Source organism: Cryptomeria japonica, chromosome 11, assembly GCF_030272615.1.
Source record: "Cryptomeria japonica chromosome 11, Sugi_1.0, whole genome shotgun sequence".
Classification (NCBI taxonomy): domain Eukaryota; kingdom Viridiplantae; phylum Streptophyta; class Pinopsida; order Cupressales; family Cupressaceae; genus Cryptomeria; species Cryptomeria japonica.
In genome coordinates, this window is record NC_081415.1 from 689,575,199 (window position 1) to 689,597,956 (window position 22,758).

At 33.8% G+C, this 22,758-nt stretch overlaps 3 protein-coding genes across 5 annotated transcripts; all 3 read left to right on the top strand.

Moving 5' to 3' along the window:
* Positions 1-1,770: 1,770 nt before the first annotated feature.
* On the top strand, positions 1,771-3,886 carry LOC131860400 (replication protein A 70 kDa DNA-binding subunit A-like). Its single transcript, XM_059214808.1, has 3 exons — positions 1,771-1,827; positions 2,091-2,368; positions 3,091-3,886. Exons 1-3 carry the CDS (start codon positions 1,771-1,773, stop codon positions 3,884-3,886), a joined length of 1,131 nt encoding a protein of 376 aa, XP_059070791.1.
* Positions 3,887-6,466: 2,580 nt separating this feature from the next.
* On the top strand, positions 6,467-7,399 carry LOC131860401 (uncharacterized). The gene has a single exon (XM_059214809.1). The coding sequence runs from the start codon at positions 6,467-6,469 to the stop codon at positions 7,397-7,399; it is 933 nt and encodes a 310-aa protein (XP_059070792.1).
* A 3,665-nt stretch (positions 7,400-11,064) lies between these two features.
* Positions 11,065-21,956, top strand: LOC131038168 (uncharacterized). 3 transcript variants are annotated; one of them, XM_059214150.1, is made up of 3 exons: positions 11,065-11,474; positions 11,609-11,752; positions 14,206-14,546. In XM_059214150.1, exons 1-3 carry the CDS (start codon positions 11,238-11,240, stop codon positions 14,263-14,265), a joined length of 441 nt encoding a protein of 146 aa, XP_059070133.1. In that variant the 5' UTR covers positions 11,065-11,237; the 3' UTR covers positions 14,266-14,546. The 3 variants fall into 3 exon arrangements, with proteins under 3 accessions (XP_059070133.1, XP_059070132.1, XP_057826497.2); XM_059214149.1 differs by lacking the exon at positions 14,206-14,546 and adding an exon at positions 13,163-13,504 and having other exon boundaries at positions 11,066-11,474; XM_057970514.2 differs by lacking the exon at positions 14,206-14,546 and adding an exon at positions 21,363-21,956 and having other exon boundaries at positions 11,069-11,474.
* Positions 21,957-22,758: the final 802 nt, after the last annotated feature.

Below are 22,758 nucleotides of genomic sequence, written 5' to 3' on the forward strand. Positions count from 1 at the left end.
TAATTCTATATTTTTTACATTACTTTGTAGTCTGAAAATGATTTTCTATATATTTTTTACATTACGTGTTGTTCTCCAAATTTAAAGTCTTCCACCCACCATCCCAAATATTGTTGTATGCAGCATGATGTACTAAAAGAAAATGTCATGGAGTGCTTTTTTGACAATTATTTCTTTTGTAGGATGTATTGTTCCCAACCAAAAGTATTTATTGCACCCATAAAATTCTTATTATCCACCCTCCATCCCCCATGCTGGTAAGACCAGCATCTTATACAGCCTTTTGTTGAAATGCATCTGATTTATGCCATGTCAAACCTGCATCATTACTCCATTTACATAAGTTGGAGTCTTCAACTAATTATTACAAGTTTTTATAATCAGTCAATAGAAAAATCGTTAGGATTTACAAAAAAAATTATGATCTACTTTAAGATAATCTCTCTTATTCTTTTGTGTTCACTTTTTTTAGTAATGCATTTTCATTTTGTCATTCCAACATAAAACAACCACACTAACACAATCAAATTTCTACAATGGATAGAAGATTGAAAGAAACAGAGGACATTAACAATGTCATTGAAAGGATGTTGCAAGAGAGCAACAAGTTAAAGAGCAACCTCAGAAAGTTAATCCAACACTACTAATATAAATTACCCAACCAATCAACAGAAAACCTCTCTACATCGTGTAGTGTTGTAACAACCATACATAGTATCGAATCAACGCCTCTACCAATACCAACTGTTGAACAATTAACTAATCCAATGGTTATTTTCACATTGGGAGACAAAGTATTTAAATGGAGTGATAATGATCTTGGATGGGTTGCTTGGGTAGATCCTCTCTTTCTGTAATTACTGAGTCTTAGATGAGATGAACTCATATTTTGCTAACAGGTTGTCAAATATGTAAATCATAAAGTGATACTTTATATTTTTTTAAGCTTGTCAGTATATGACCAATTGTCCTTTTGAATACGTGTTTCAATCACACTATGATCAATTCATTACCATTTCAAACAAAATCTTGAACTCATATCATCATTAGTCTATGGTGAGTTGAACTCATTTTTTTGCACATGATTTGTAAATTTGTAAATCCTAAACTAAGATCTTATATTTTGTTGTTCTTATGCATATATGTCTTTGATCAGTTAAACTCGTGTTGTGATTGTATTTTGATATAAGAAATACAATTCATCATGCTTGCAATTTACTTTTAAGTGTCAAAATCATCAAAAAAAATTCCACCTTAATGTAGGTACAATTTCTCCATTTTCAATACGCTTAGTTCACCACTTACTTGAACTTGCCCAAACTGAAGAACTACTAAATAAAACAATATAGAAAAAGAACTACAATCCTCAATTTGAATTGGCTACAGTTTTTCTATTTAGTAGGATTTTGTTGCGTACTTATCAACCACAATGAATTAGTCTACCCATTATGGCATTCAATCTATTCTAATAGAATATTTTAAACGTCATAATAGGAACTCAATCAACTTTATTCTGCAAGGCAATATACCAGTCAAGGGGACACAAAATTTATCGTTAAATTGAATTTAAAAGGATTTTGAAACTAACAAATAGGTAATTACGATATCCTTGCATGACATTCTGTTTATTTCATACGAGCTGTACAATATTCAAATCTTCCAATAAATAAAACTTTTAGGATTAAATAAATTAACTTTTTGTCATAATATGAACTGGCATGTACGCTAAGTTGTGAGATTTGTCTCAAACAAAAAAGGTCTATATCCACAATGGCATCTCTAGCAACCACCTCTGAACTGATAGAGGACTCCACAATTGACAGTTTGGTAAGCTAAATTATCAAACCTTTTCAAAATAGGAAACTTTTATGTTCTTTTTTTGACAATACATCTCTCTTTTCCATTCCATCCTTTTCATTACCACATGCACCCTTATTTCATAGCATAGTCAAAAAGTACATGAATACTATGTAGATAACATAGCTTGATTACATACTCTACTAACACATGCTTTACATTAACAAGTAAGCACATGTATGACTTGCTTAGCGTTAACATTAAATCTTCTATATTCATATTATTTTTTGTAGGAAAATACCCAAGACTATGCCCCTACCCCTTTTGCAATTCAATTTATCAATGTTGGAGATGACCTTCCTTCAGCATTGCTACAAGTTTTGTCATTTCAGAAAATGCAGAACAATAGAGATGATACTGACAGACATAAATTAGTGTTATCTGATGGCACATACATGCAGTTAGCAATCTTGCCTTCTAAATATGCTATTCTGATAGATTCAGATATTCTAAAAATAGGCACAATAGTCCAGTTATCGAGTTATACATGCAGATACATATGGAACACGAGGTAGGAAACAAACTATGGTTATTAAATACGATATGTTTCATCTCTTTTTAATTGTTTTCAAGTATAATTGAAAATATTTTAAAAAGAAGTCTTTTCTTTTCACAGGACTATTGTAATACTTAGTTTGCAAGTAAAACAAAGTGATTGTTCGTTCTTTGGTAAACCAGTATACATGTTCAAAGAATAACAACCAGAAATAATGTCTGAGGACACACCATCAACATCTAAACGATCTCTTCAGTTTTCTACTGAATTACCATCCTCGCAAATGACAACTTCTGAAAATATAAGCCCTATCAAAAGTTTAAATCCATACCAAAATAAATGGACAATCAAAGGCAGAGTTACTCATAAACGCCCTATTAAGGCATACAATAGAGCCACTAAAAATGGGCACGTGTTTAGCTTTGACATTGTCGACACCGAGGGCTGTGAGATTAGAGTCACATGTTTTGATGAAATAGCTCAGTTACACTCTAACCGTGTGGAAGTAAGTTCACATTATGTTACTTCAAAGGGATCCATTAAGGAAGCAAACACAAGATACAACAAACTAAACAGCCATTTAGAAATCATCTTGTCTAATACATCCATACTAAAACGTTGCACCAATGAAGAAGAAGCAGATCAACAACATTCTCCTTTCACGCCCATTAGTGAATTGTTTCATCTAACCAATAACATGTTGGTTGACATAATTGGTCTTGTTTTATACATTGGAGATATCATTCCAATACAAGGAAAGATGGCAGTCAAACACAAAAGCGAGTTGTCAAAATTAATGATCTGTCTGGATCAACAATTGAGATCAACCTAAGGGGTCCAATGGCAGAACAAAGAGGCCTAGAATTGAAAAACATGTTGACCAGTGATAGTGTTGTTATCATTGCTTTACTTAATGCTTGCGTTGGCTATTTCAATGGAAAGCTTATAAACATAACAGCTGCCACAACGTTACATATCAACCCACCTTTTCTAGAGGCAGAACCTCTAACATTAAGAGGAAAGGACCCTTTGCTTGTTGCAACCTTTGTTCCAGAAACTATCCACACAAATGGGAAATATAGTAGAATGACTATTTCTTCAATCCATGAGAGGATGAGTATCAAACCAGAAACAATTCAGACTACTTTGCTGGTTGTTCTACGTTTTGTAAACGTAACTAATAAAAGTTTCTATTATGCAGCTTGTCCACTAATAGTCAATGGAAGGCCTTGCAAAAAAAAATGTACACAGCAAGCTGACGATTCTTGGTTTTGCCCTAGATGTGAAATGATCATGCAAGACTGCAACTATAGTTACCTCTTGCAAGTAAAGTTACAAGATTCCACAGGTACTCTTTGGGCCACTGCATTTGATGACGTTGGCATTAGCTTGCTACAAAAAACTGCAAAAGAGCTTTGTGCACTGGAAAATGATGCAACAACAACAAAAACACCTTGCTCAGTGATTAACAGGCTTCTGTCACATCACTATTTATTCACACTCCTAGTGTCCACTGACACATACAATTCTTAATCAAAGATGAAAGTCACAGTCAATAAAGTCTCTCCTATTGACTTCAAAGTTGAGTGTGATGCACTGCTTGCAGAAATTGGTCGCCTAAGTACACAGGCTTAGAATTATAAAGGATCTTTCATGATTATGAAACTTTCAGTTTATAATACAATTATTACATTAGATATTTACATATTTAATGCATTTACAAATACAAACAATTACCTTTTATGAACACACGACTACTTCTATAAATATGTATATGTACATTTCTTACATCTATTTCTATCTCTTTGAATTTTTTTCCTCCTGACATAAGTTTTTTTAAATCATGCTTATTGCATTTGCATGTACTATGGTAATAAGATTTAGTCAATAAATAGATATGTTTATATGTTTATGCACATCTAAATATACAACATTTCAAAATCTTTGAGGAAGCTTAATCTTGCATTGGACAACACGTTTAACTGCTTATTCTTCTATAATGGTTAATTACCTTGCAGAATTAAATTGCTTTCCTTGAGATTCTTCTCAGTCTCTGCAATCTCAACATTCTTTTCAATATGTCTTGTACCTTCAATCCTCTTTCTATACTTTTCTAATGGACAGGGACTACCTTATTTGCAGAAAATTTATACATATATGCACATATATCTTCTTTTTTCATATCTATTTGTAGAACTATACAACACCAAAATTATTCATAGTTATAGAATTTTGCAGATATACATGTGTACTTATATATGTGCATATCTATATATATAAATTTTCATATATTTGATTAATATGTATATATACATACATCTGTATGTATCAAAGAATTATATATATACACACACATATATGTATATACTATAATTATTCATAGTTTTAGATTTTTTTATATATACATGTGTAGTTATATATGTGCATATGTTTGTATACAGAACTTCAAATATTTAATTGATATGTATATATACATGTGTATATGTATACATATATCTGTATGTATCAGAAATTACTATATTTGTGCATACCTATATTACAATAATGCTTTTGAAAAAGCAAATCACTAACAACAACAACTGTAGGCAGAAGAACACTACAAAGTCACTTTATGACTTTACAAAACCCATATGTTTCAAATAAAGCAGTTTATAAAACCCATACATTTCAAACAAAATCTCAACCTAACATATATACACTAACAAACACAGGATTCTATCATTTGACATATATGGACGTGTATTTATATATGTGCATATCTACGTGTAGAAGTATTTGTATACTTCATTTACATGCATATATACATATGTACTTATATGTTGACCAAATCATAGCAACAAAACAACAGAACAGATCAGTAGACATACAAATAAACATCAGAAAACCACTTTACAAATCACAAAACTAATCCTCTAAAAACACATAATCATAGATCAGGCAATTGTCAATTCCCATACATTCTTAATACATACTTCAATGTTAACAATCTTTAGTTGTGAAAATTATGACATACCTCTATTCTCTTCCAAATATTAGATATATATTGATCCTTGCTCTCAAGGAATTGATGCTATCAAATTGAAGAGAAGGCAGACCAATAGAACTTACTATGCAAAGAATAGAGGCAATATCTCCAAGAAATGACAATTGAGACGTCATGCACTACAAAGACCCGATAATAACTCAGGAAAATTATTACAAACAGAAAGCAATGATCTTGAGCAAATTAATGTGAATCAAACACATTCTACTATTCCTGAACTTGCTCTGAAGACTCCTTCATTTCAACATGCATTGTCTAATTTTCGGAAAAGGATTGATATGTTGGAGGTCACAGAGCCATGTGCTGTTTGTAAAGAAATGTATGTGGGAATGACTATTAAAAAAGTCAATCACGTAGTTATGTGCATGAGATGTTGTGCTAAAAAAGGCCTCCACCGTTTCTCATTATCAAACAATATGGACCCAGGTGAGCAACCTTCTATTTTAAAGTCTCTTTCTCAAGTAGAAGAAATGCTCATAGCAAGAATTGCCCCTATTTTGCAAGTTACACATGCAAGGGAAGGACAATACAAATATTTTGGCCACACAATTAACTTCCCACAAGATATTTCTGAAATTGCAATAACATTGCCCTGTCAAATTAAGCATTTAGAAATTCTTATTGTCCGTAGAACCAATTTGCAAGGATTAACTTATGACTGTTACGTGAATAGATTTCACGTCATGGATGCATTGACTTACAAAATGAAACATGATCAATACTACAAAGGTGTAGTTATTGATCTAGATGCAGTGCATCTATTACCAGACCAGAGCACTGACATTACAGAGCTATTGCATTCAGTACATTCACCTCAAGAAGATGATATTCAAGATAATCCAACTCTGTCGAATATTAACAATGAAGAATAAATAGTGGAGAACACTTCTTCATTCATTCCACAACTACCATCATCAATACCAGAACTTGATGCCATAAAAACAATCCTACATCTAGATAATACCAACAACAACATTGTTGCTTGGCCACAAATCAGTACATCGCCTATCAATGAGTACAATATAGAGGGCCTCCTTTCCATGGCATTCCCAACACTCTTCCCTTCTGTAATGGCTTTACCACTACAACAAAGAACAAGGCATGTACATTTACATAAATATGCTTTGCACCTGATCAAATATTACGATCAAAAATTTGGTCAACATGTGCGCTTTAGGTATTATATCTACAATCTTATGATGAGACATCGATCTCAACAATCAGTTGCTATGTGCATTAAGACTAATCTAGAAGATAGTCTTCCACACAATCTTCATGGTCTAAAAGAATACTTGCAAAATAAACCCTCAAATGAATTGCCAAATCATATCATGCGATATGCAGCCTCATTGCGTGGTACACGAGCATTTTGGAGCAAATCCCGACGAGACCTTACAACAATGATAGAACAGTTAGGTGCACCTACACTGTTCTTTACCTTAAGCTCAACTGATACAAAATGGCCAGACTTGCATAAGTTATTGCCAAAAAAAATGTCAACTACTGTGCACAACAACAGAAGACAATTTATTGAAAATTTAGTCAATAATCCACATATAACAGCTTTATACTTGCACTTAAGATTTCAAATCTTTCATGATGAAGTCATTGTCAAACAGCTGAAAGCCATTGACCACTGGTACAGATATGAATGGCAACACCGAGGATCTGCCCATATACATGGCTTTCTTTGGTTGCCAGAAGCACCAAATATTGATAACCTTGATTGGTCAGATCATGCAAGCATCCAATCAATTAAACACTTATTTGACCAGTACATCACAACATGGAATCCACCAACTAAAGAGGCTCGCTTGAACAAGCAATATATGCCAGCAATTTCAGATCCATGTCTTGCAGATACAGAGATTATATCTAGGTCTGATCCTTCCATTGATTATACTAAATTACTCAATGTTGTTCAGCGGCATACAAAGTGTTCAGAGTATACTTGCTTGAAGAAAAAAAACTCAACACTTGAATGTCGGTACAAAGTTCCTTGACTTGAACAACTTGAATCCTCATTCATATTAGACCACAATAATAACCCATCATACAAGCTAGCAAGGAATGACAATTGTCTAAATGTACACAACCCAACGATGCTCGCCATATGGAGGGCTAATGTTGACTGTCAAGCCATCTGCTCCAAAAAAGCAATTCTACAATATATCTCAAAATACGCATCCAAAATTGAACACAAGTCAGAAAGTTATACTGATATGCTAAAACGCATAGTTGGATCGACAAATTCAGAAGATACAATCCTGTTAGCATACCAAAGACTCTTGATGGGAATTGTTGTTGATAGGGACATTAGCGCACAAGAAACTTGTCAAATGTTGCTTAAACTCCCATTGATATCTTGCACACGTCAGTTTGTAACACTCAATGTTGGGAAAAGAATCTTCCAACGCATAGCTAATTGTGATGAAGGATCAAAAACCTCAATTTCTTTCATTTCCAACTACATGAAACGACCATCAGAGTTAGCAAACCTAACTTTGCTTCGTTTAGCTCAGTTATATACATACTCTGATCAACGTAAATCGTATAAATGGTTGAAAATAAAGCTACCATCAATTGTAAATGTCCACCCACAACACAAATCTTTACCTTTACAAGATGACAACAGTTTTGAAAGTTTTTGTTGGAGTGAATTGCTTCTCTACAAACCATTTCGAATCATCCCTCTACATATAGGAAACTCAACTGAAGAAATTATAATAAATTGGAAACATCTTCAAAGTACAGATTACATCCGCTGGCATGTAAATAGAATTGAAGAACACATCACAATATAAATCCTTCTTTCTATAGACCAGGAAGTTATGCTTATTGCAAATTTATGGATAGAAGTTGGCCTTGCGAATGGTGCTTTGGGTCAAATCAAACAAATTGTCTACGATGCAGCTTCTAAACCACCTGATTTGCCAAAATTTGTCATGGTTCTTTTCCAACATTATACGGGGCCTTCATGGGATCCACAAAATCCAAAACATGTGCCTATTCCACCAATTACTAGAGGAAACCAGACACAAATTCCACTAGCAATGGCATGGGGCATTACTATTCACAAATCACAACGTCTAACATTAGACTTTGCCATAGTTGACATTGGGAAAATAGAGAAACAAGGCCTCACATTCACAACTCTTTCAAGAGTAAAAACAATTGACCACCTACACATACAACCAGCCTTCACCTACCAAAGGTACTCAATATTGAAAGGTGCAACATCAACAATTCTACAAAAGACCGAGGAAGACCGCTTGCTAAAGCTTTCACGCACAATAGAAGAAACATACTTACAGAACAAACAGAATCAGGTATGCAAATCACATCTTCATTATGTTTTCACATGTTGCATATCTTCTATCGAATGCATCAACCAAAAACAATATTTATACTTTCCAGGATCAACAACACAACTAACGTTTATGAATTTGAAGAGGCCTTTTAGATGTGCCAAGTCTGCAACAACAGGTACACCTCTATCATCCATTTGTTGTTCAACTATTTTATTGCTGTCAAAAAATACAATTTCTGACATTTGCCAAAATTTCTTTCTCATACATTGTTATTTATCACAGATTTCAAATGCAACCCAACAAAGAAAGCTACAAAACATAAGAACCACCTTAACAAAATACATGACCACTAAAACCTGTAAGTGCACCAAAATAACAATTACATATATTAGCCACTTGTTCAATACATTTACTATCCAATAATAAAGTTCTAATACAGATTATTTGCAACATGCTTCAGATGATATACATCGGATGCATATGAAACCATTTACAATATCTTCTCGCCATTAAATTCCTATTTTCAAAAGCAATACATTCACTAAATTTTCTACAGTGTAAAATGTTTTTCGTTTCATTGTTGTGCCAACTGTTTGACTCTGCAACATAAGTCATCAACTCAGGTTTTTTCCTCGCTCTGACTATTTTCTTGATGTCAATTTTGAGCTTCTCACCATGAATGATTTTACTCTGCAAGGTAAGTGTTTATTTCATAGTTTCTTTAATTAATTTTTTTTTATTAAATATTGTGCTTATGTTTTTTTCTGATGTGCTTGTAGCATTATTACTTTGTTTGTGTTGTTTCAGTGTTTGTGGGCATCACTACTTTCACTCTGCAAGGCAACTCTTCACTCTTACAGGTATTAAATTTCTGAAGGTGTTTGCTCTCTCTCTCTCTCTCTCTCTCTCTCTCTCTCTCTCTCTCTCTCTCTGGTTTTCCTCTTATGTCATCAACTTAAAATATCTTTATACTTGCTAAGTGTTATATGTTTAATGTTCTCTAGTTTAATATCGTCTGTTTTTAGCGTTATCTTGTTACTGAATGGTTTTACTCTACAAGGTAAGTGTTAAATCTTACAGATTATTTCTTTTGTAAACATTTAATTTATACTCTGCTTATGTATTTTTTGCATATCCTTCCCAGTTACTAATTTGTTTATGTTGATTAAGCATCAAACTCACCAATGTAATTCATCGTCATCACTATATATTTTATAGTTCTTCAATAAATTGAACAAATTATCTATCATTAAAATTACTCTATTTAACATTAACTACCTTCTCTCATTACCATCCCTTTACACTTTCAGGTTGTCTGGATTGAAGAATTCGACTTCCGATAAAGAACAACATCCAATACACCAAGCTCATTACTTTCAAGGTATGTAAAGCTTTTCAGATTAGAGGATGGTATTAGATTGCTCAATATATTAGATCCACTTCGAAAAATTAACTTGTTCTCATAGCACTAAGTCAACTCTACCACTCATTTACTATTTTCAAGATATTATTTATATAACATAATTACAAAACTTCTTAAACCAAATGTGATTATTGATCTAAAAAACTTATTGCAGGAAAACCTCTCCCACAACACTCAAATACCTGACATGGATGATTGGTGAGATTGTCATTATGCCATTTCACATTCCAGAAGGTATTATTTTACTAAAAATTACTACATTTAAAATTTTGAAGTTTTTTTAAAGTATTTAACTTCACCACTTCTACAAGTTTTCTGAATCGAACTTATATAAATGGGACAATGATGCAGGTCTTTCATGATATAAATCACATGCATTTCAACAAAAGGCTATATAACATGCTGGTCTTACCAGCATGGGGGATGGAGGGTGGATAACAACAATTCTTTGGGTCCAACAAATACATTTGGTTGAGAACAATATAGTCTACAAAAAAATAATTGTAAAAAAAATATTCATGACATTTTCTTTTAGTACATCATGCTGCATACGGCAGCATGGGGGATGGTGGGTGGAAAACTTTCAATTTTGGGAACAACCATTGGTTGGGTTATGTACACCAAAACATTTTTAATGTGGAATTATGTAGCATGGGGGATGGAGGGTGGAAAACTTTCAATTTTGGGAACAACCATTGGTTGGGTTATGTACACCAAAACATTTTTAATGTGGAATTATCCATTTTTTCACATGTTCACTTCACACATGAATATTTCAAATGCATGATTTCAGTTCAATAACTTTTCTTCATTCATGTGCTCATTTGACACATGAACATTTCAAATCCATAATTTCACTTTTATAATTCATATATCTCTAAATATGACAACTCTGATTGATCTAATGACATAATGCCTTTACAATCAAACCTATCCACCCCCTGTTGCAACTGCTAGTTAATATATGTTTTAAAACGCTTTCCAATTTAAACAAAACTGTAAGATAAAAATAATGGCGGCAGAACTCCTACTGTGAAGGACACGAAAGTCTCTTGTGCGGAAGGGTCTCTGTGAAGTGACAGGGATCTCAAATACATTACGATTTTAATGAATAAGGTGGGAGGAAGAGCAGCGGGAATCGATCCCGTCTTCTCCTCTATCTCTGTTGATCACTCTCAATCTGTAACGGTGAAATGGCTCGAGGCTATGCATTCATCTGCTTTTCTTCCGCCTGAAACACAATCCCACGCCTTCAACCGCACTCTACTTCTCCGTCATTTGACAGTCGATCATGTGGAGCCTGGCCTTGTCATTTCGACTCTCAAAGTCAAGCCCTCCATTGCGGTAGCGATCTCCACTACCTTATTATAACTACCCATATGTTGTGATAACTTTGCGTTAAATAACGTACAGGTTAGGCGACGGATTGATGGTTATTTATATTGTTCTAATGGCAATTATTTTGGGGGTTGTATCAGAATGTATATGATACATTGCATGGAGGAGCGGTGGCAATGATTGCGAGTATTATGGGATTGGCGGCTGTGAAGACGGTTGCCGGAGATAAAGAGTTTGTACAGACTGAAATTAACATTTCTTGCCTGTCTGCTGCACGCATTGGAGTGAGTGCTTTAAATATTTTCATTTCCTCTGTTTAATTTTGTTCCTTGTTGAGTGTTTCATAGCGCGGAGTAAACCTCATTCGGCCTTATTTCACATTGAGTGCAAGGGGCGATGACTTCAATTTCGTGGTGCTTGCTTGATTAAATTAGGATTTTATAATAAGGGAACGTCGTGTTTGATCGAATTAGGGGTTTTTTTCATTGCTGAAAGTTTAAGGGTTTGATTGAATAAAGGTTTTGCCACGAGTGAAAGCTTTCGAGTTGGATTGAATTAAGGTTTATACAAATCGAGGGCTCGATTTTGGAAATGAGGATCCGTGTCAAGCCCTCGCAGTCACTCATATCCCTCATTCCCCCTTTGATCGGGTATCGCTCCTCCCTCCCCAATTCAAAGAGAGGATTCAATCCAGCCACAGGTTCCCCTACGGCTACGGATTCAAAGAAACTCCCGGGTATGACGGGCGGTTTGTCTTGTATTATCTACGTAATTACGCCGCGGTTAAATAAGCCGATGAATGAGTGAATTCATCCATCTTTGGTCAGTCTTTATAGACGTAATTAGACTCAAACGCTGTACCCCACCCCCAAGCAATCAAGGACGAATGCTTTAGGGTTCAATCGAAATAGGGTATTGCCATGGGTGAAAGTTTTAAGGTTTTTTGACAGAGCACTGATGAGTTCATTTAAACTGTTATGAAATGCGTCAATGAGGTTAAGGAGAATCTTCTTTTAAATTTCACGTACTTTGAGATTCCACCTCCTGTTTCCTGTGATCCTAATTCCTCGTTTCCTGTTTCTTGTGATCAATTCACTCCACTTCTGGTAACTGCTCATGTTGATACCTTTCATGATCTTAATTTTTTTTTATGAAATGCGTCAATGAGGTTAAGGAGAATCTTCTTTTAAATTTCACGTACTTTGAGATTCCACCTCCTGTTTCCTGTGATCCTAATTCCTCATTTCCCGTTTCTTGTGATCAATTCACTCCACTTCTGGTAACTGCTCATGTTGATACCTTTCGTGATCTTAATTTTTTTTTAATATCTTGAGATGGTGAGACTAAGGGGTTAAACATTAACTTGCATTGATTACGATGCTTGATCTCAAAACCTTGGTGAAGTTGAAAAATTCAAACAAATGTAGTAGTAATCTTAGGATTACACCTAATGGCAGGAGGAATCAACCCACCTCTAATATTGGTAAAAATATTTATAGTCACAACTCACAAGCAAGAGAGGTAACCTACAGGCATGGAAACCCAAGGAATTGGCTACAATGCCTTGAGGACATCCTTGTATTACGAATGAAAGAAAGTCTTGTCAATATTACAGACTCATGGTTACATAAGTATGAAAAGGTTTGCAAGGGCATATTTTGAGTTCTTTGCCTCTCCCTTGTTTTGATTTGCAGAAACCCATGTATTTCAAATTCAGAGGGAAACACCAACTTGTTAGGGTCACTGGAATTTGAGTTAGTGGGTTCAATGGAGACATTATATGTTTTTGTGGCTTTAAACTCCCCTAAACTGGAGCTCAACACTATCTCATGTTGAAGTTCGTAGAGGGTTCAGCATATGTCATACAGCCACATAAGCTTTCTATGGATTCATGGAGTTTTGTTGACCTATATGTATCATTAGGCTTGAAGATCTAGTTTGATTATAAACTGGAAGGGACAAATGAAGGCAGAAGGATTTTTCATATTTATCCTAAATATGTCTTCCATAAAGTACATGACTCATTGTGGGAGATTAATATAATTTTTTTCTTGGTTAATATTTTTTAATCTTCACATTTTGGTTGGCACTTTGGTTGTTTGTAAGATTGCGAGTTCTTTTTGCACTTTGGACCATTCTACGAAAATAATTTAGAATTAAAGAACTTAGTCAGAAATATGCACTATAACTTTGGGAAAAAAAAGGTTTTGCAAAGAGAAACAGTTTTTTTCAAATAAGTAGTGAGGTTCAATTGTGGTCCTCAACCATGAAATGTTAATACAATATTTATACATCAATTCATAAACAACAAAGTTGCATGGAAACGGATATGGTATCGGATATGGATACGTCTGGATACATCATTCATAAAAAACACATACACATATATTTAACACAATTTTCTAAGTTATTCAAGGAGATCTTCATTACTTCAAAAGCAGTATAGTCACATAATTGCTACATAAATAATGATAAGTTCATTTAACATTTTACAATATGCAAAAATATAATAGAATTGCATTGGAAGATAACCCAAAAAATGGGTCACTGAAAAGAAAAATATTTCATCTGTCTTTCTCATTTGACGTAGATTTTGTTATAACAATTTTTTTTATTAAAAATGCATAAATGAAGTTTTTTTAAATTAAATTTAGAAAAATTTACATCAAATTTTAAAACAATCAAATCACTTAGTATCTAGCATGTTTGGAAATCAAGGTTTTTTGTGCACGTGCAGGTACAGTATTCAACGTGTATCCAGGCTGTATCGGATATGTATCCGTTTCAGATACGGTAATGGATACGGGGACACTCATGCCCAGGGAGGGACAAAAGAGTTTCTGGCTACTCTGATAAACAATGAACAAAAATAACCTTCAGAGCTAATCCCCTATAAGCCAAAAGGCTTCCATCAAGCCTATCAACCACAAAAAATAAAAACACTAACAGGCAATAAGAACCAACAGATCAAGCACCATCACCAACTAAAAAGATGACTCTTTATGAATAAGTTGCTGTTGAAACTTAGAAACTGTTTTTAATAGTAGTAGTGAGTGTTCTATTGGGGCCCCTGCCCATGAAATATCAACACAAAATAGTAAAATACATACAACAATATATAAGTAAAAAAAAACAGCCCACCAATCACAAAAAAATAAGACCCTAACAGGCCAAAAAAAACTAGAATCCAAATGGCAACTAAAAAGATCACAGTGGTGGCTTTCTCGGCCCTACGAGAAACATCCATGCTCACTGCCCCGTGGTCTTCATTCTCTCCAACCCTTGCAACCCCAGCATCCATGACACAATCAGCACCTCCCAGGGCTCTGAGCCAGCATATCCCCATTGTCATCATGCTGCTTGACAAGGAAAATTGTACGAATTTTCTTAGCACACCACCAGCCAGAAAAGGGAGATAAAACTAAGAGGCAAGCTCTAATTGGCCCTCCTTATTCATGATAAACAGGGAGTTGACCACTAAGGCTAGGTCTCTGCAGAAATCCAGAAGCTCCTCTTCCTGCTGATACACTTCCTGAATTTGATCACTTAATAGTTAATACACCAATTTTTTCATACACACAGAGGCCATAAGGCTCGACAGAATCCGCTTCACAGCTGAGGAAGACACCACCATTGCTGCTGTCTGTGTTGCAAAATCTGGGAGCACTAACCCAATAATCCATTCCCAAATAGCTTGCTTTAGCACCAAGTCTTCCAGATTTGAAATGAAATTAGCAGCAATGCTGCTCCTATACCCGAAATGACCAGTATTCGCTATGTCCTCAAGTCCCTACCCTTTCAGGGTTTCTACATTTGTACATATAAACATTGCCTTCAACCTGTGATCGGAGACAGCTCCATGATAAAGCAGGTGTCTATTCCTCCCCTCCACTCATCACCTAGCCATTGCCGGTGTGTCTCAGACTGACAGTGCACCTGTAACAGAGAGAGACCTGCACCCAAACAACTCGCAAAACCAAGAAATCCTGCATAAAACATTGAAAATGCTTCTAGGTGCGTCAAGATAAAGCCTTTTGCATGTGCCACAGGGCTACACACTCATTATGAAGCCGCTCCTTAGCCAATTAAACTCTTAACCAAACAGTTTAAAGAAGAACGATTAAAGGTCACCAGCCTTCGACATGGGTTCTCACTTCTCCCACATGAACTGGGGAATCAGAGAAGACCAAAGAATCCAACTGCTCTCAGACCTCCAATCGATCACTGATTTCTGTTAAAGGATTCAATTCAATTCCCGAGTTTGCTAGAAAATCTGCTACCTGTTCTACACTCTCGAAAACAATGAGCAAAAAGAATATCATAAAATAATTATAGAGCCTCAACGCCTCCTACGATAAACTTTTGAATTTCCAGCACTAACCAAACATCTTGGACAACCAGGCAATCATCATCATAGAATCGCCTTCCACATTTAGCTTTTTGAAACTCACAGAAAGAGCCAACTTGTTACCTTTCACATCTGCCATCTACTTGGCTTCATTTTAGTTATAAAACCCAAGAAAAAGTAGCCTCCCTTCACAAAAAGACCTGCTACATTTCTCAGTATGCAACCAGCCTCTGCCAACCAAAGGTAACCTCTAGAATCACCGTCGAAATCAAGCTTCAAGAAGCTTTTAGGCCACCTCTTCCAAAATTGAGTACTCCACACCACTGATTTACCAATTATCCCCTGAACAGAGGTTTTACTGTAGAAACTGTTAATTTCTTCTCAGCCAATTAATTTAATCCTTTTTTAAAAAAAATTGTGGTCCTGCCATGGTTTCGCACTCTATGGTTGCTGATCAGATCAATTTAACTCAAATCCAAATGAAAAATTGATAAACAAATTGAGAACAAATGAAATGTAGAATACCTTAAGGTTAATGCTTGATGTTTTCAACCTTTTTAAACATAATAAAAAAAACAAATGAAACCTACTATGCTTTAAGTTTAATGTTGACTTTTTCTTCCTTCCTGTGATGTTTTGCTTTATTTACCATGGGCGTATATCTTTTTGGCTTGTAGGTGTCTATGAGATTAGATTTGTCTTGTGACATATGGACTTAAGCGTATGCTTTTAAATAGATTATGCATTGTCCTCTGATTTGTGAATACAAGGGATTTTGAGCTGTGAAACTTGTTGATTAAAAAAACATATGATTCACAGGATTTTAACAATCTGTTGAGGGATTTGTTTCTGATTCTTGCAATCCTTTGCTAGCCTTCTGCTACAGTTGTTGGTCATCAAGTATGCCAAAGTTTTGTTGACATATATCACATAAAGTTTTCAATTATGATGTTAATAAATACAGTGCTTGTCAGTTGCTTCTCATATGTGTGGGAAAATGTCAAGAGAACGAGATATAGCTATGCCTGACCTAGGAACACCATTTGTGCTTGGACACTTTATTTTATGTTCTAATAAATGTGCGTGAGCTTTGCATGGTGATCATGCATGTGTTTTGTAGGCGATGTTTGTATATTGTTTGTGAACCTAGACCACTTGTTCTTGAGTTAAAACTATTGTGGATCCAATTGCAGTGATTCGTTGTTTCCGTGCTCAGGAATTTATGAATGTGACGGTATGTATGATTGACTGACATAGGACTGGATGGTAGTGATTCTTAAATCCACTGCCCCTTCACCTTTGAAAACCATGACAAAGAACGGCCAAAACTAAATCTTGCATGTAAGATGAATGTTAAGTTGATTGCTGGAAATTGTAAAGTGTTCATCCATTCTGAAGCTCGTCTTTTTGTGATGATTTGAGATAAATACTTGACCAATTTTGGACGATTCAGTCTTAACGTAACTAAAATTTGCTGTGTTATTCTTACCAATCTATTCTAACAACTAAATATGCATTTTCTTTTAATGCCGAACCTTAAGCCTTCAATGAAAAATAAAAGAAATAAAAACTATATTAAATATGTAGAAGAAAGTTTTCTTTGCAGTATAAGAGTGGTCCCTTTTCGAGCTTGTACTCATGGATGGAAAAGAAAATTGTTATTCACAATCGTTTTCTTATTTTGTTCTAGACAAAGTCAAGGTGAGGTGCACTTATGATAATCATATCTCTGTTCTTGAACAGAGGTGTCTTATTTTATTTGATAAGGTGGGCAACTATTCAATGTTTGCAGCCAAATATGAGGCCTCTTATAGGAATATGCTGAAGTTCAAGAACTCACAAGATCCAAATTATAATTTATCATTTAATTCACAAAGTGGCAAACAAAATTCTGTTAAAACGTAAGTATACATAAGTATAAATTATCTTGTAGGTGTGAAGCTTAGATAACGGTATCTTAGTTTTTGGCCTTAATGTTATAGTTCGAAGTTCAAACAGTCTATTGAAGTCCTTGTGATTTCTCATAGGCCTATGTATATGTTTGACCTTATTGACTTCTTGTAAAACATGCTGGTCACACTTGACGGCTTCTTGCACTCCTTGTGTTGGGTAGCAGCACTACACGATGCTATTATTTAAATTTTAGATAGGTATTGATAGCTCACAACATTTCCTTACCAATACCCAAATCATAAAAGTCTAGATCCATCAGCCAATGAAGTTCATATATTCCATAGTTTGGTTTTCTTGCATTGCTTCTAAGCTACCTGAAATTGAACTTTCCTTCCTTTATAAGATCTATCAGAGAGCCGGTACAATTGGTCAAGAGGAATATGGTATTATTGCATTTTGCCAATGATTGGTTCCATTTTGACTAATAACCGATGGTAAAAGAAAGCACAATAGCTCCATGACATGCCATATATTACTTGATAAATGTTTGCTTTTAACTTTTGGTTAAGTAATTACATGATCACAAGTCTCAATCCAATGGATGATAATCTCTACAACATGTTAATTCATTACCTAGGCTTAAGGCACCTCTGGGTACAAGGACATGGTAGAACTAGAGCAGACTTTGGAGCACATTTGTTGCAAGTATAGAGTAATTGAGTTTAGGATAGTTCGAATTTCAAAGATGTTCTACTAGCCTTGTTTAATTGAACCTTGCATTATGGCAATGTTTTGAATATGTATAAATGGCCTAGCTTATTTTTGTATCTATCACTAGTCATCAAAGAACGAAGTCATCTTTACAATTGTCATTGTTGACATATAAGATACTAGCAATGTTTGTTGATGTCTGCCCTAGGGCCTAGTCCTATGAGGAATTTGGTATCTTGGTAAATAAATCTAATTAGATATAGTACTAAAGGCTTCATATGAGTTAGCAAACACCACATCTTTTTTTTTTTGTTGTATATTTTTATTAAATTTAACCAAGGTAAAATAAAATTCTCTTTTATTTGTTAAGCTCAATTTTTAAATTGTAAATGTGTCGATCATACTTCAAACACCTTTTAGTTTTCATCATTCTTAAACGCCATTAGTTCTCATCATTCTTAAACGCCATGCTAATATAATCTTGTAGAGAAAGATTTGAATCTCCTAAGTCAATTTTTCATTCATTTTAATGTATGACATGATTGTTATAGACATCAAGAATGACAAAATATTGTTTTCCTTATTTGAAGATTAATCCCTTCAACCAAACCTTTGGTCACTAATATGACTATGACTAGACTTGCGTTCAATTGGAAAATATTTGAGCACCTTTTTGGAAAAATAAAAGTTTTCAATGTTGATTTTCATTCAATGTTCACTCAAATGGGAATCAAATTTTCATATTTCGAGACAATTTTTTTCCATCATTAATCATTTTTATTTTTCTTTGTAGCTTGAAATCAACAAGATTAAGTAATCAATCTTTAACTTTGAACAATTTAATTAAAATTATTAGTCTTAAATAACATTTTACCAAGCTAACTCTCAAAGCCTACAATCACCAACAAAATGAGACTCAATAAAATAGGTAGTCGTCCTTTTTTTGAATTGTAACTTGATATGATTTAGACCTTAATCACAAACTTTGCTTAACATTGGTACAAGCTTTATTATTGCACTCCAAGGGTTTGTAATTAACTTGGCTTTTTGTTTTGTTGAAACAATTTGTGGATTGAACCTAGGGATTTTTATTGTATTTAAGTGTGTCATGTTTACATTGCCATTTAATTAAAATAAGTAAATCCACGAGTTATAATAATTGTGGGTAACTAGATTATAAGTTTTATTTGAATTTTCCTTACTATTTAGAAAGAAACTTCTTACATGCAAATACCATCTTCTTATATTCACAAGGCTGCAAATGACACGATAAGTTTATTCATGTTGACATCAACAAGATAGGATGCATTTATCAACAATGAGTGTCAACTTTTGATCATGTTTTAGCTATCCATTTTAAGTTCATTTGTGAACACATCAAGTTATCAATAAATGGTTCAACAAGGTTGGGTATAACTACAAAACAACTCATTTAATTCATATACATTAGGCATTAAATTCTAACAACCCAATGGTGGTAATATTTCATGATTTGTGCTAGTTTGACACTATTGACAATTGGACATAAACTTTGTTACATATTCTCCTATTTGAAATTGATACCATAGGTGACATGTTTCGATTAGTTGGCACTATTTTTGCTTGTAAAGAGAGGATGCCATTGAAGATCTATGTCTTGAATAGAGACTTTTGTTGAAATTAACTCGGTTTTAGCTAGTTTTATGAATTGTATTCCATATTGTTCACAAATTTAGGATATCTTGTGTTAAAGTTAGGAAGAAGATTTAGAAAAATATGTTTTTTTACATATGTTCAAAAATTTTAAGTTTGCATTACCTTGGACACCACATACATTTACTTAATGAGTTTGGAAACATCCGTTAGTTATAAAAATACAATTGTTAATTATTTTGAGTTGTATTGAACGTCTTATAATCTTTTTATATTAAAATTGATAAGGGTTGCAATTGGTTATGGTGAATTTAATTATTAAAAACATATATTTGTTATAAGATTACAGTCCTAATTAATTTAAGTTGTGTAGAACATCTTATTTAAGACCTTCATATATGTTAGATGTTGGATAAAAGCAAGGTAAAAAATAAGTGGTGTCATGGAATAGATATTTGTCTTTTTTTTTTTTTTTTTTTCTATAATGGGTAAGGTCTACAATGATAGTAGTTTGTGCGATGGGTATATATGGGCCTTTTTTTTCGAAGTAAGCAATCTTTGTTAGTTTTTTATTTATTTGCTATGGATTTTATGATTGAAAAGACATTAATTTCTTGTTATGGTAATATATTATTGGTAAATTACACAAACTATAAAATGAAAAAACAACTAAAATAGGTAGTTTATTGCTAATGGTAGATGGCAAGTGTACCATGTAATTATATGAATAACCATTTCATTGGTTATGTAAAATGATAATTTAATAGATTTGATTTTGAATTTATAATAATTAGACAAGTTTTTATTTGAATTCAACTCAAAACTTGGTCAAATAAATGCATTACCTATAATGCTAAATGGTTATTTGACAAATTCAATTAAGAAATTATAGTAAATGGAAATAATTCTCGTTATAGTTAAAATATAACTTGGTGTATAGTTTGTTATATCAAAGACTTTGTGACAATTTATAGAGAAAGGATGATGAATGTCAAAGTAAGATGAATTACTAACACTTTTTTGATGTTTGGTTACGAAGCATACTTGCAAGCAAGGTACTATGTAATACATTTCAATTAAAGTATATAAATAGACTTATGTAGTAATTTAGATTATTTATATCATTCTTATTTGAAGTTAATGTGATGATATTATTGATGCACTTAATTCCAATGTGGGTATAGCATTTTCCATGCATAAAAAATAATACTTTTAAATGTTTTAGCAATTTATTTAGGGTACACAATTTTAATAAAGGTATTGAGCATATATTTATGTTTATATTTTATGGTAATGTTGTAATTATATAGGTTGAATTGGAGGTTGAAGCAAAGGTGTTAAAGTTGGGAAAGAGTATAGCAACAACCTCCATTGACATAAGAAACAAGGATTCAAAACAAGTAACATTTCAATGTCGATGCACATTTTATAGCATGCCAACATCATGCATATGATATTTATTCTTTATTTTGTACACCATTGGGGATCAAATTGTAAAATTTTCATATTGTGCAAAAAAATATTATTCTAGAGTTAGAATGGTGGAATAATACAATGGTATTATTATTTCTCAACTTTAATTTGACAATGTGATTATCAAAATAATATGTCACTCATGCTTGTTTGGTAGGCTTGTTTTTTAACTAGTTGGTATAGTAAAGTATAAATCTTAGAAGGTAGATCACATATACATGGACGTTATATGTATAATGATATCTTAATTAGGAAAGATATTGGCATGCATTTTGGTGTATCTTTAGTGCATTATATAATTGCTAGTTTGGGGCACTAGTACAAGCCTTATTTTTGGAGCATTATTGCAAACCATGTTTTGGCTTGTATTTGAGTTACATTTGTGACTATTTGGCACAAAATTTGTCTCATTAATGCAACTTCCTTTTTTACTTGTGTATTGTCACATTTGGTGAACATTTTGTGTATGATATATTTAGTGTAGATTGTATCAATGTTAATCTATATATTTTAGAGTGGTGGACATGTGGGCATTTGATACTTTGGCATAAAATCCATAATTGAATATGGCCCAGGGTCTCCCTCTATCGATATATAACTTGTATACAACTCAATAAATTACATTTGAATTGACTCAAATTAAATACAAAAGAGCTTATACATAACTATTTAATTCACATGCTTCCATCACATGTTAAACCACACTTCCAACCCAAGAAAGCGGGGAAATAGTTAGATAATTGGTGGATATGGGCATAACCTACATGAATCAACTAAAATTCTCGTAGGGTATTTCCATTTGGCAACTTATATAAACTCAAGTAATATGCTTAATATTAGAGGGCTCCTTCCTCATGTTCTTTCTTAATGTTGTCAGGGGGTAGACTTCCCTTTCTGCCTATGACAAACAATAGTCCAAACAATACTATTATTAGGAACATCATAAGGAGGATCTAGTTGGGAGATCCCCTCAGCTCATTTGTTCGTAGCAAGAGTAGGTTGTTGTGGAACAACATTTGAAATAGACTCACTAGGAGCAGATTGTTCCTACAAAACATGAGCAACAAGAGAAGAAGCCTAAAGGCCAAAGAGGGCCCCTCCAATAGCGAATAGGGGGCCAACAGAGGCCACATTGCCAATCAAAGGCACAACCTCATCCTAGGAGGGGTCCTCATTCGCATGTGAGGAGACATCATCATCAGAGTCAAAAGCCATGATAGTCAAAAGATCAAC

Bases quoted from the DNA above. Each gene is read 5' to 3' on its own strand.
- LOC131860401 (XM_059214809.1), top strand. From the start codon at position 6,467: ATGGCTTTACCACTACAACAAAGAACAAGGCATGTACATTTACATAAA.
- LOC131860400 (XM_059214808.1), top strand. From the start codon at position 1,771: ATGGCATCTCTAGCAACCACCTCTGAACTGATAGAGGACTCCACAATT. The intron at 1,828-2,090 runs GTAAGCTAAATT...TATTTTTTGTAG, and splicing joins ACTCCACAATTGACAGTTTG to GAAAATACCCAAGACTATGC. The intron at 2,369-3,090 runs GTAGGAAACAAA...TATACATTGGAG, and splicing joins AGATACATATGGAACACGAG to ATATCATTCCAATACAAGGA.
- LOC131038168 (XM_057970514.2), top strand. From the start codon at position 11,238: ATGAATAAGGTGGGAGGAAGAGCAGCGGGAATCGATCCCGTCTTCTCC. The intron at 11,475-11,608 runs GTAGCGATCTCC...GGGTTGTATCAG, and splicing joins AAGTCAAGCCCTCCATTGCG to AATGTATATGATACATTGCA. The intron at 11,753-21,362 runs GTGAGTGCTTTA...GTAATTATATAG, and splicing joins TGTCTGCTGCACGCATTGGA to GTTGAATTGGAGGTTGAAGC.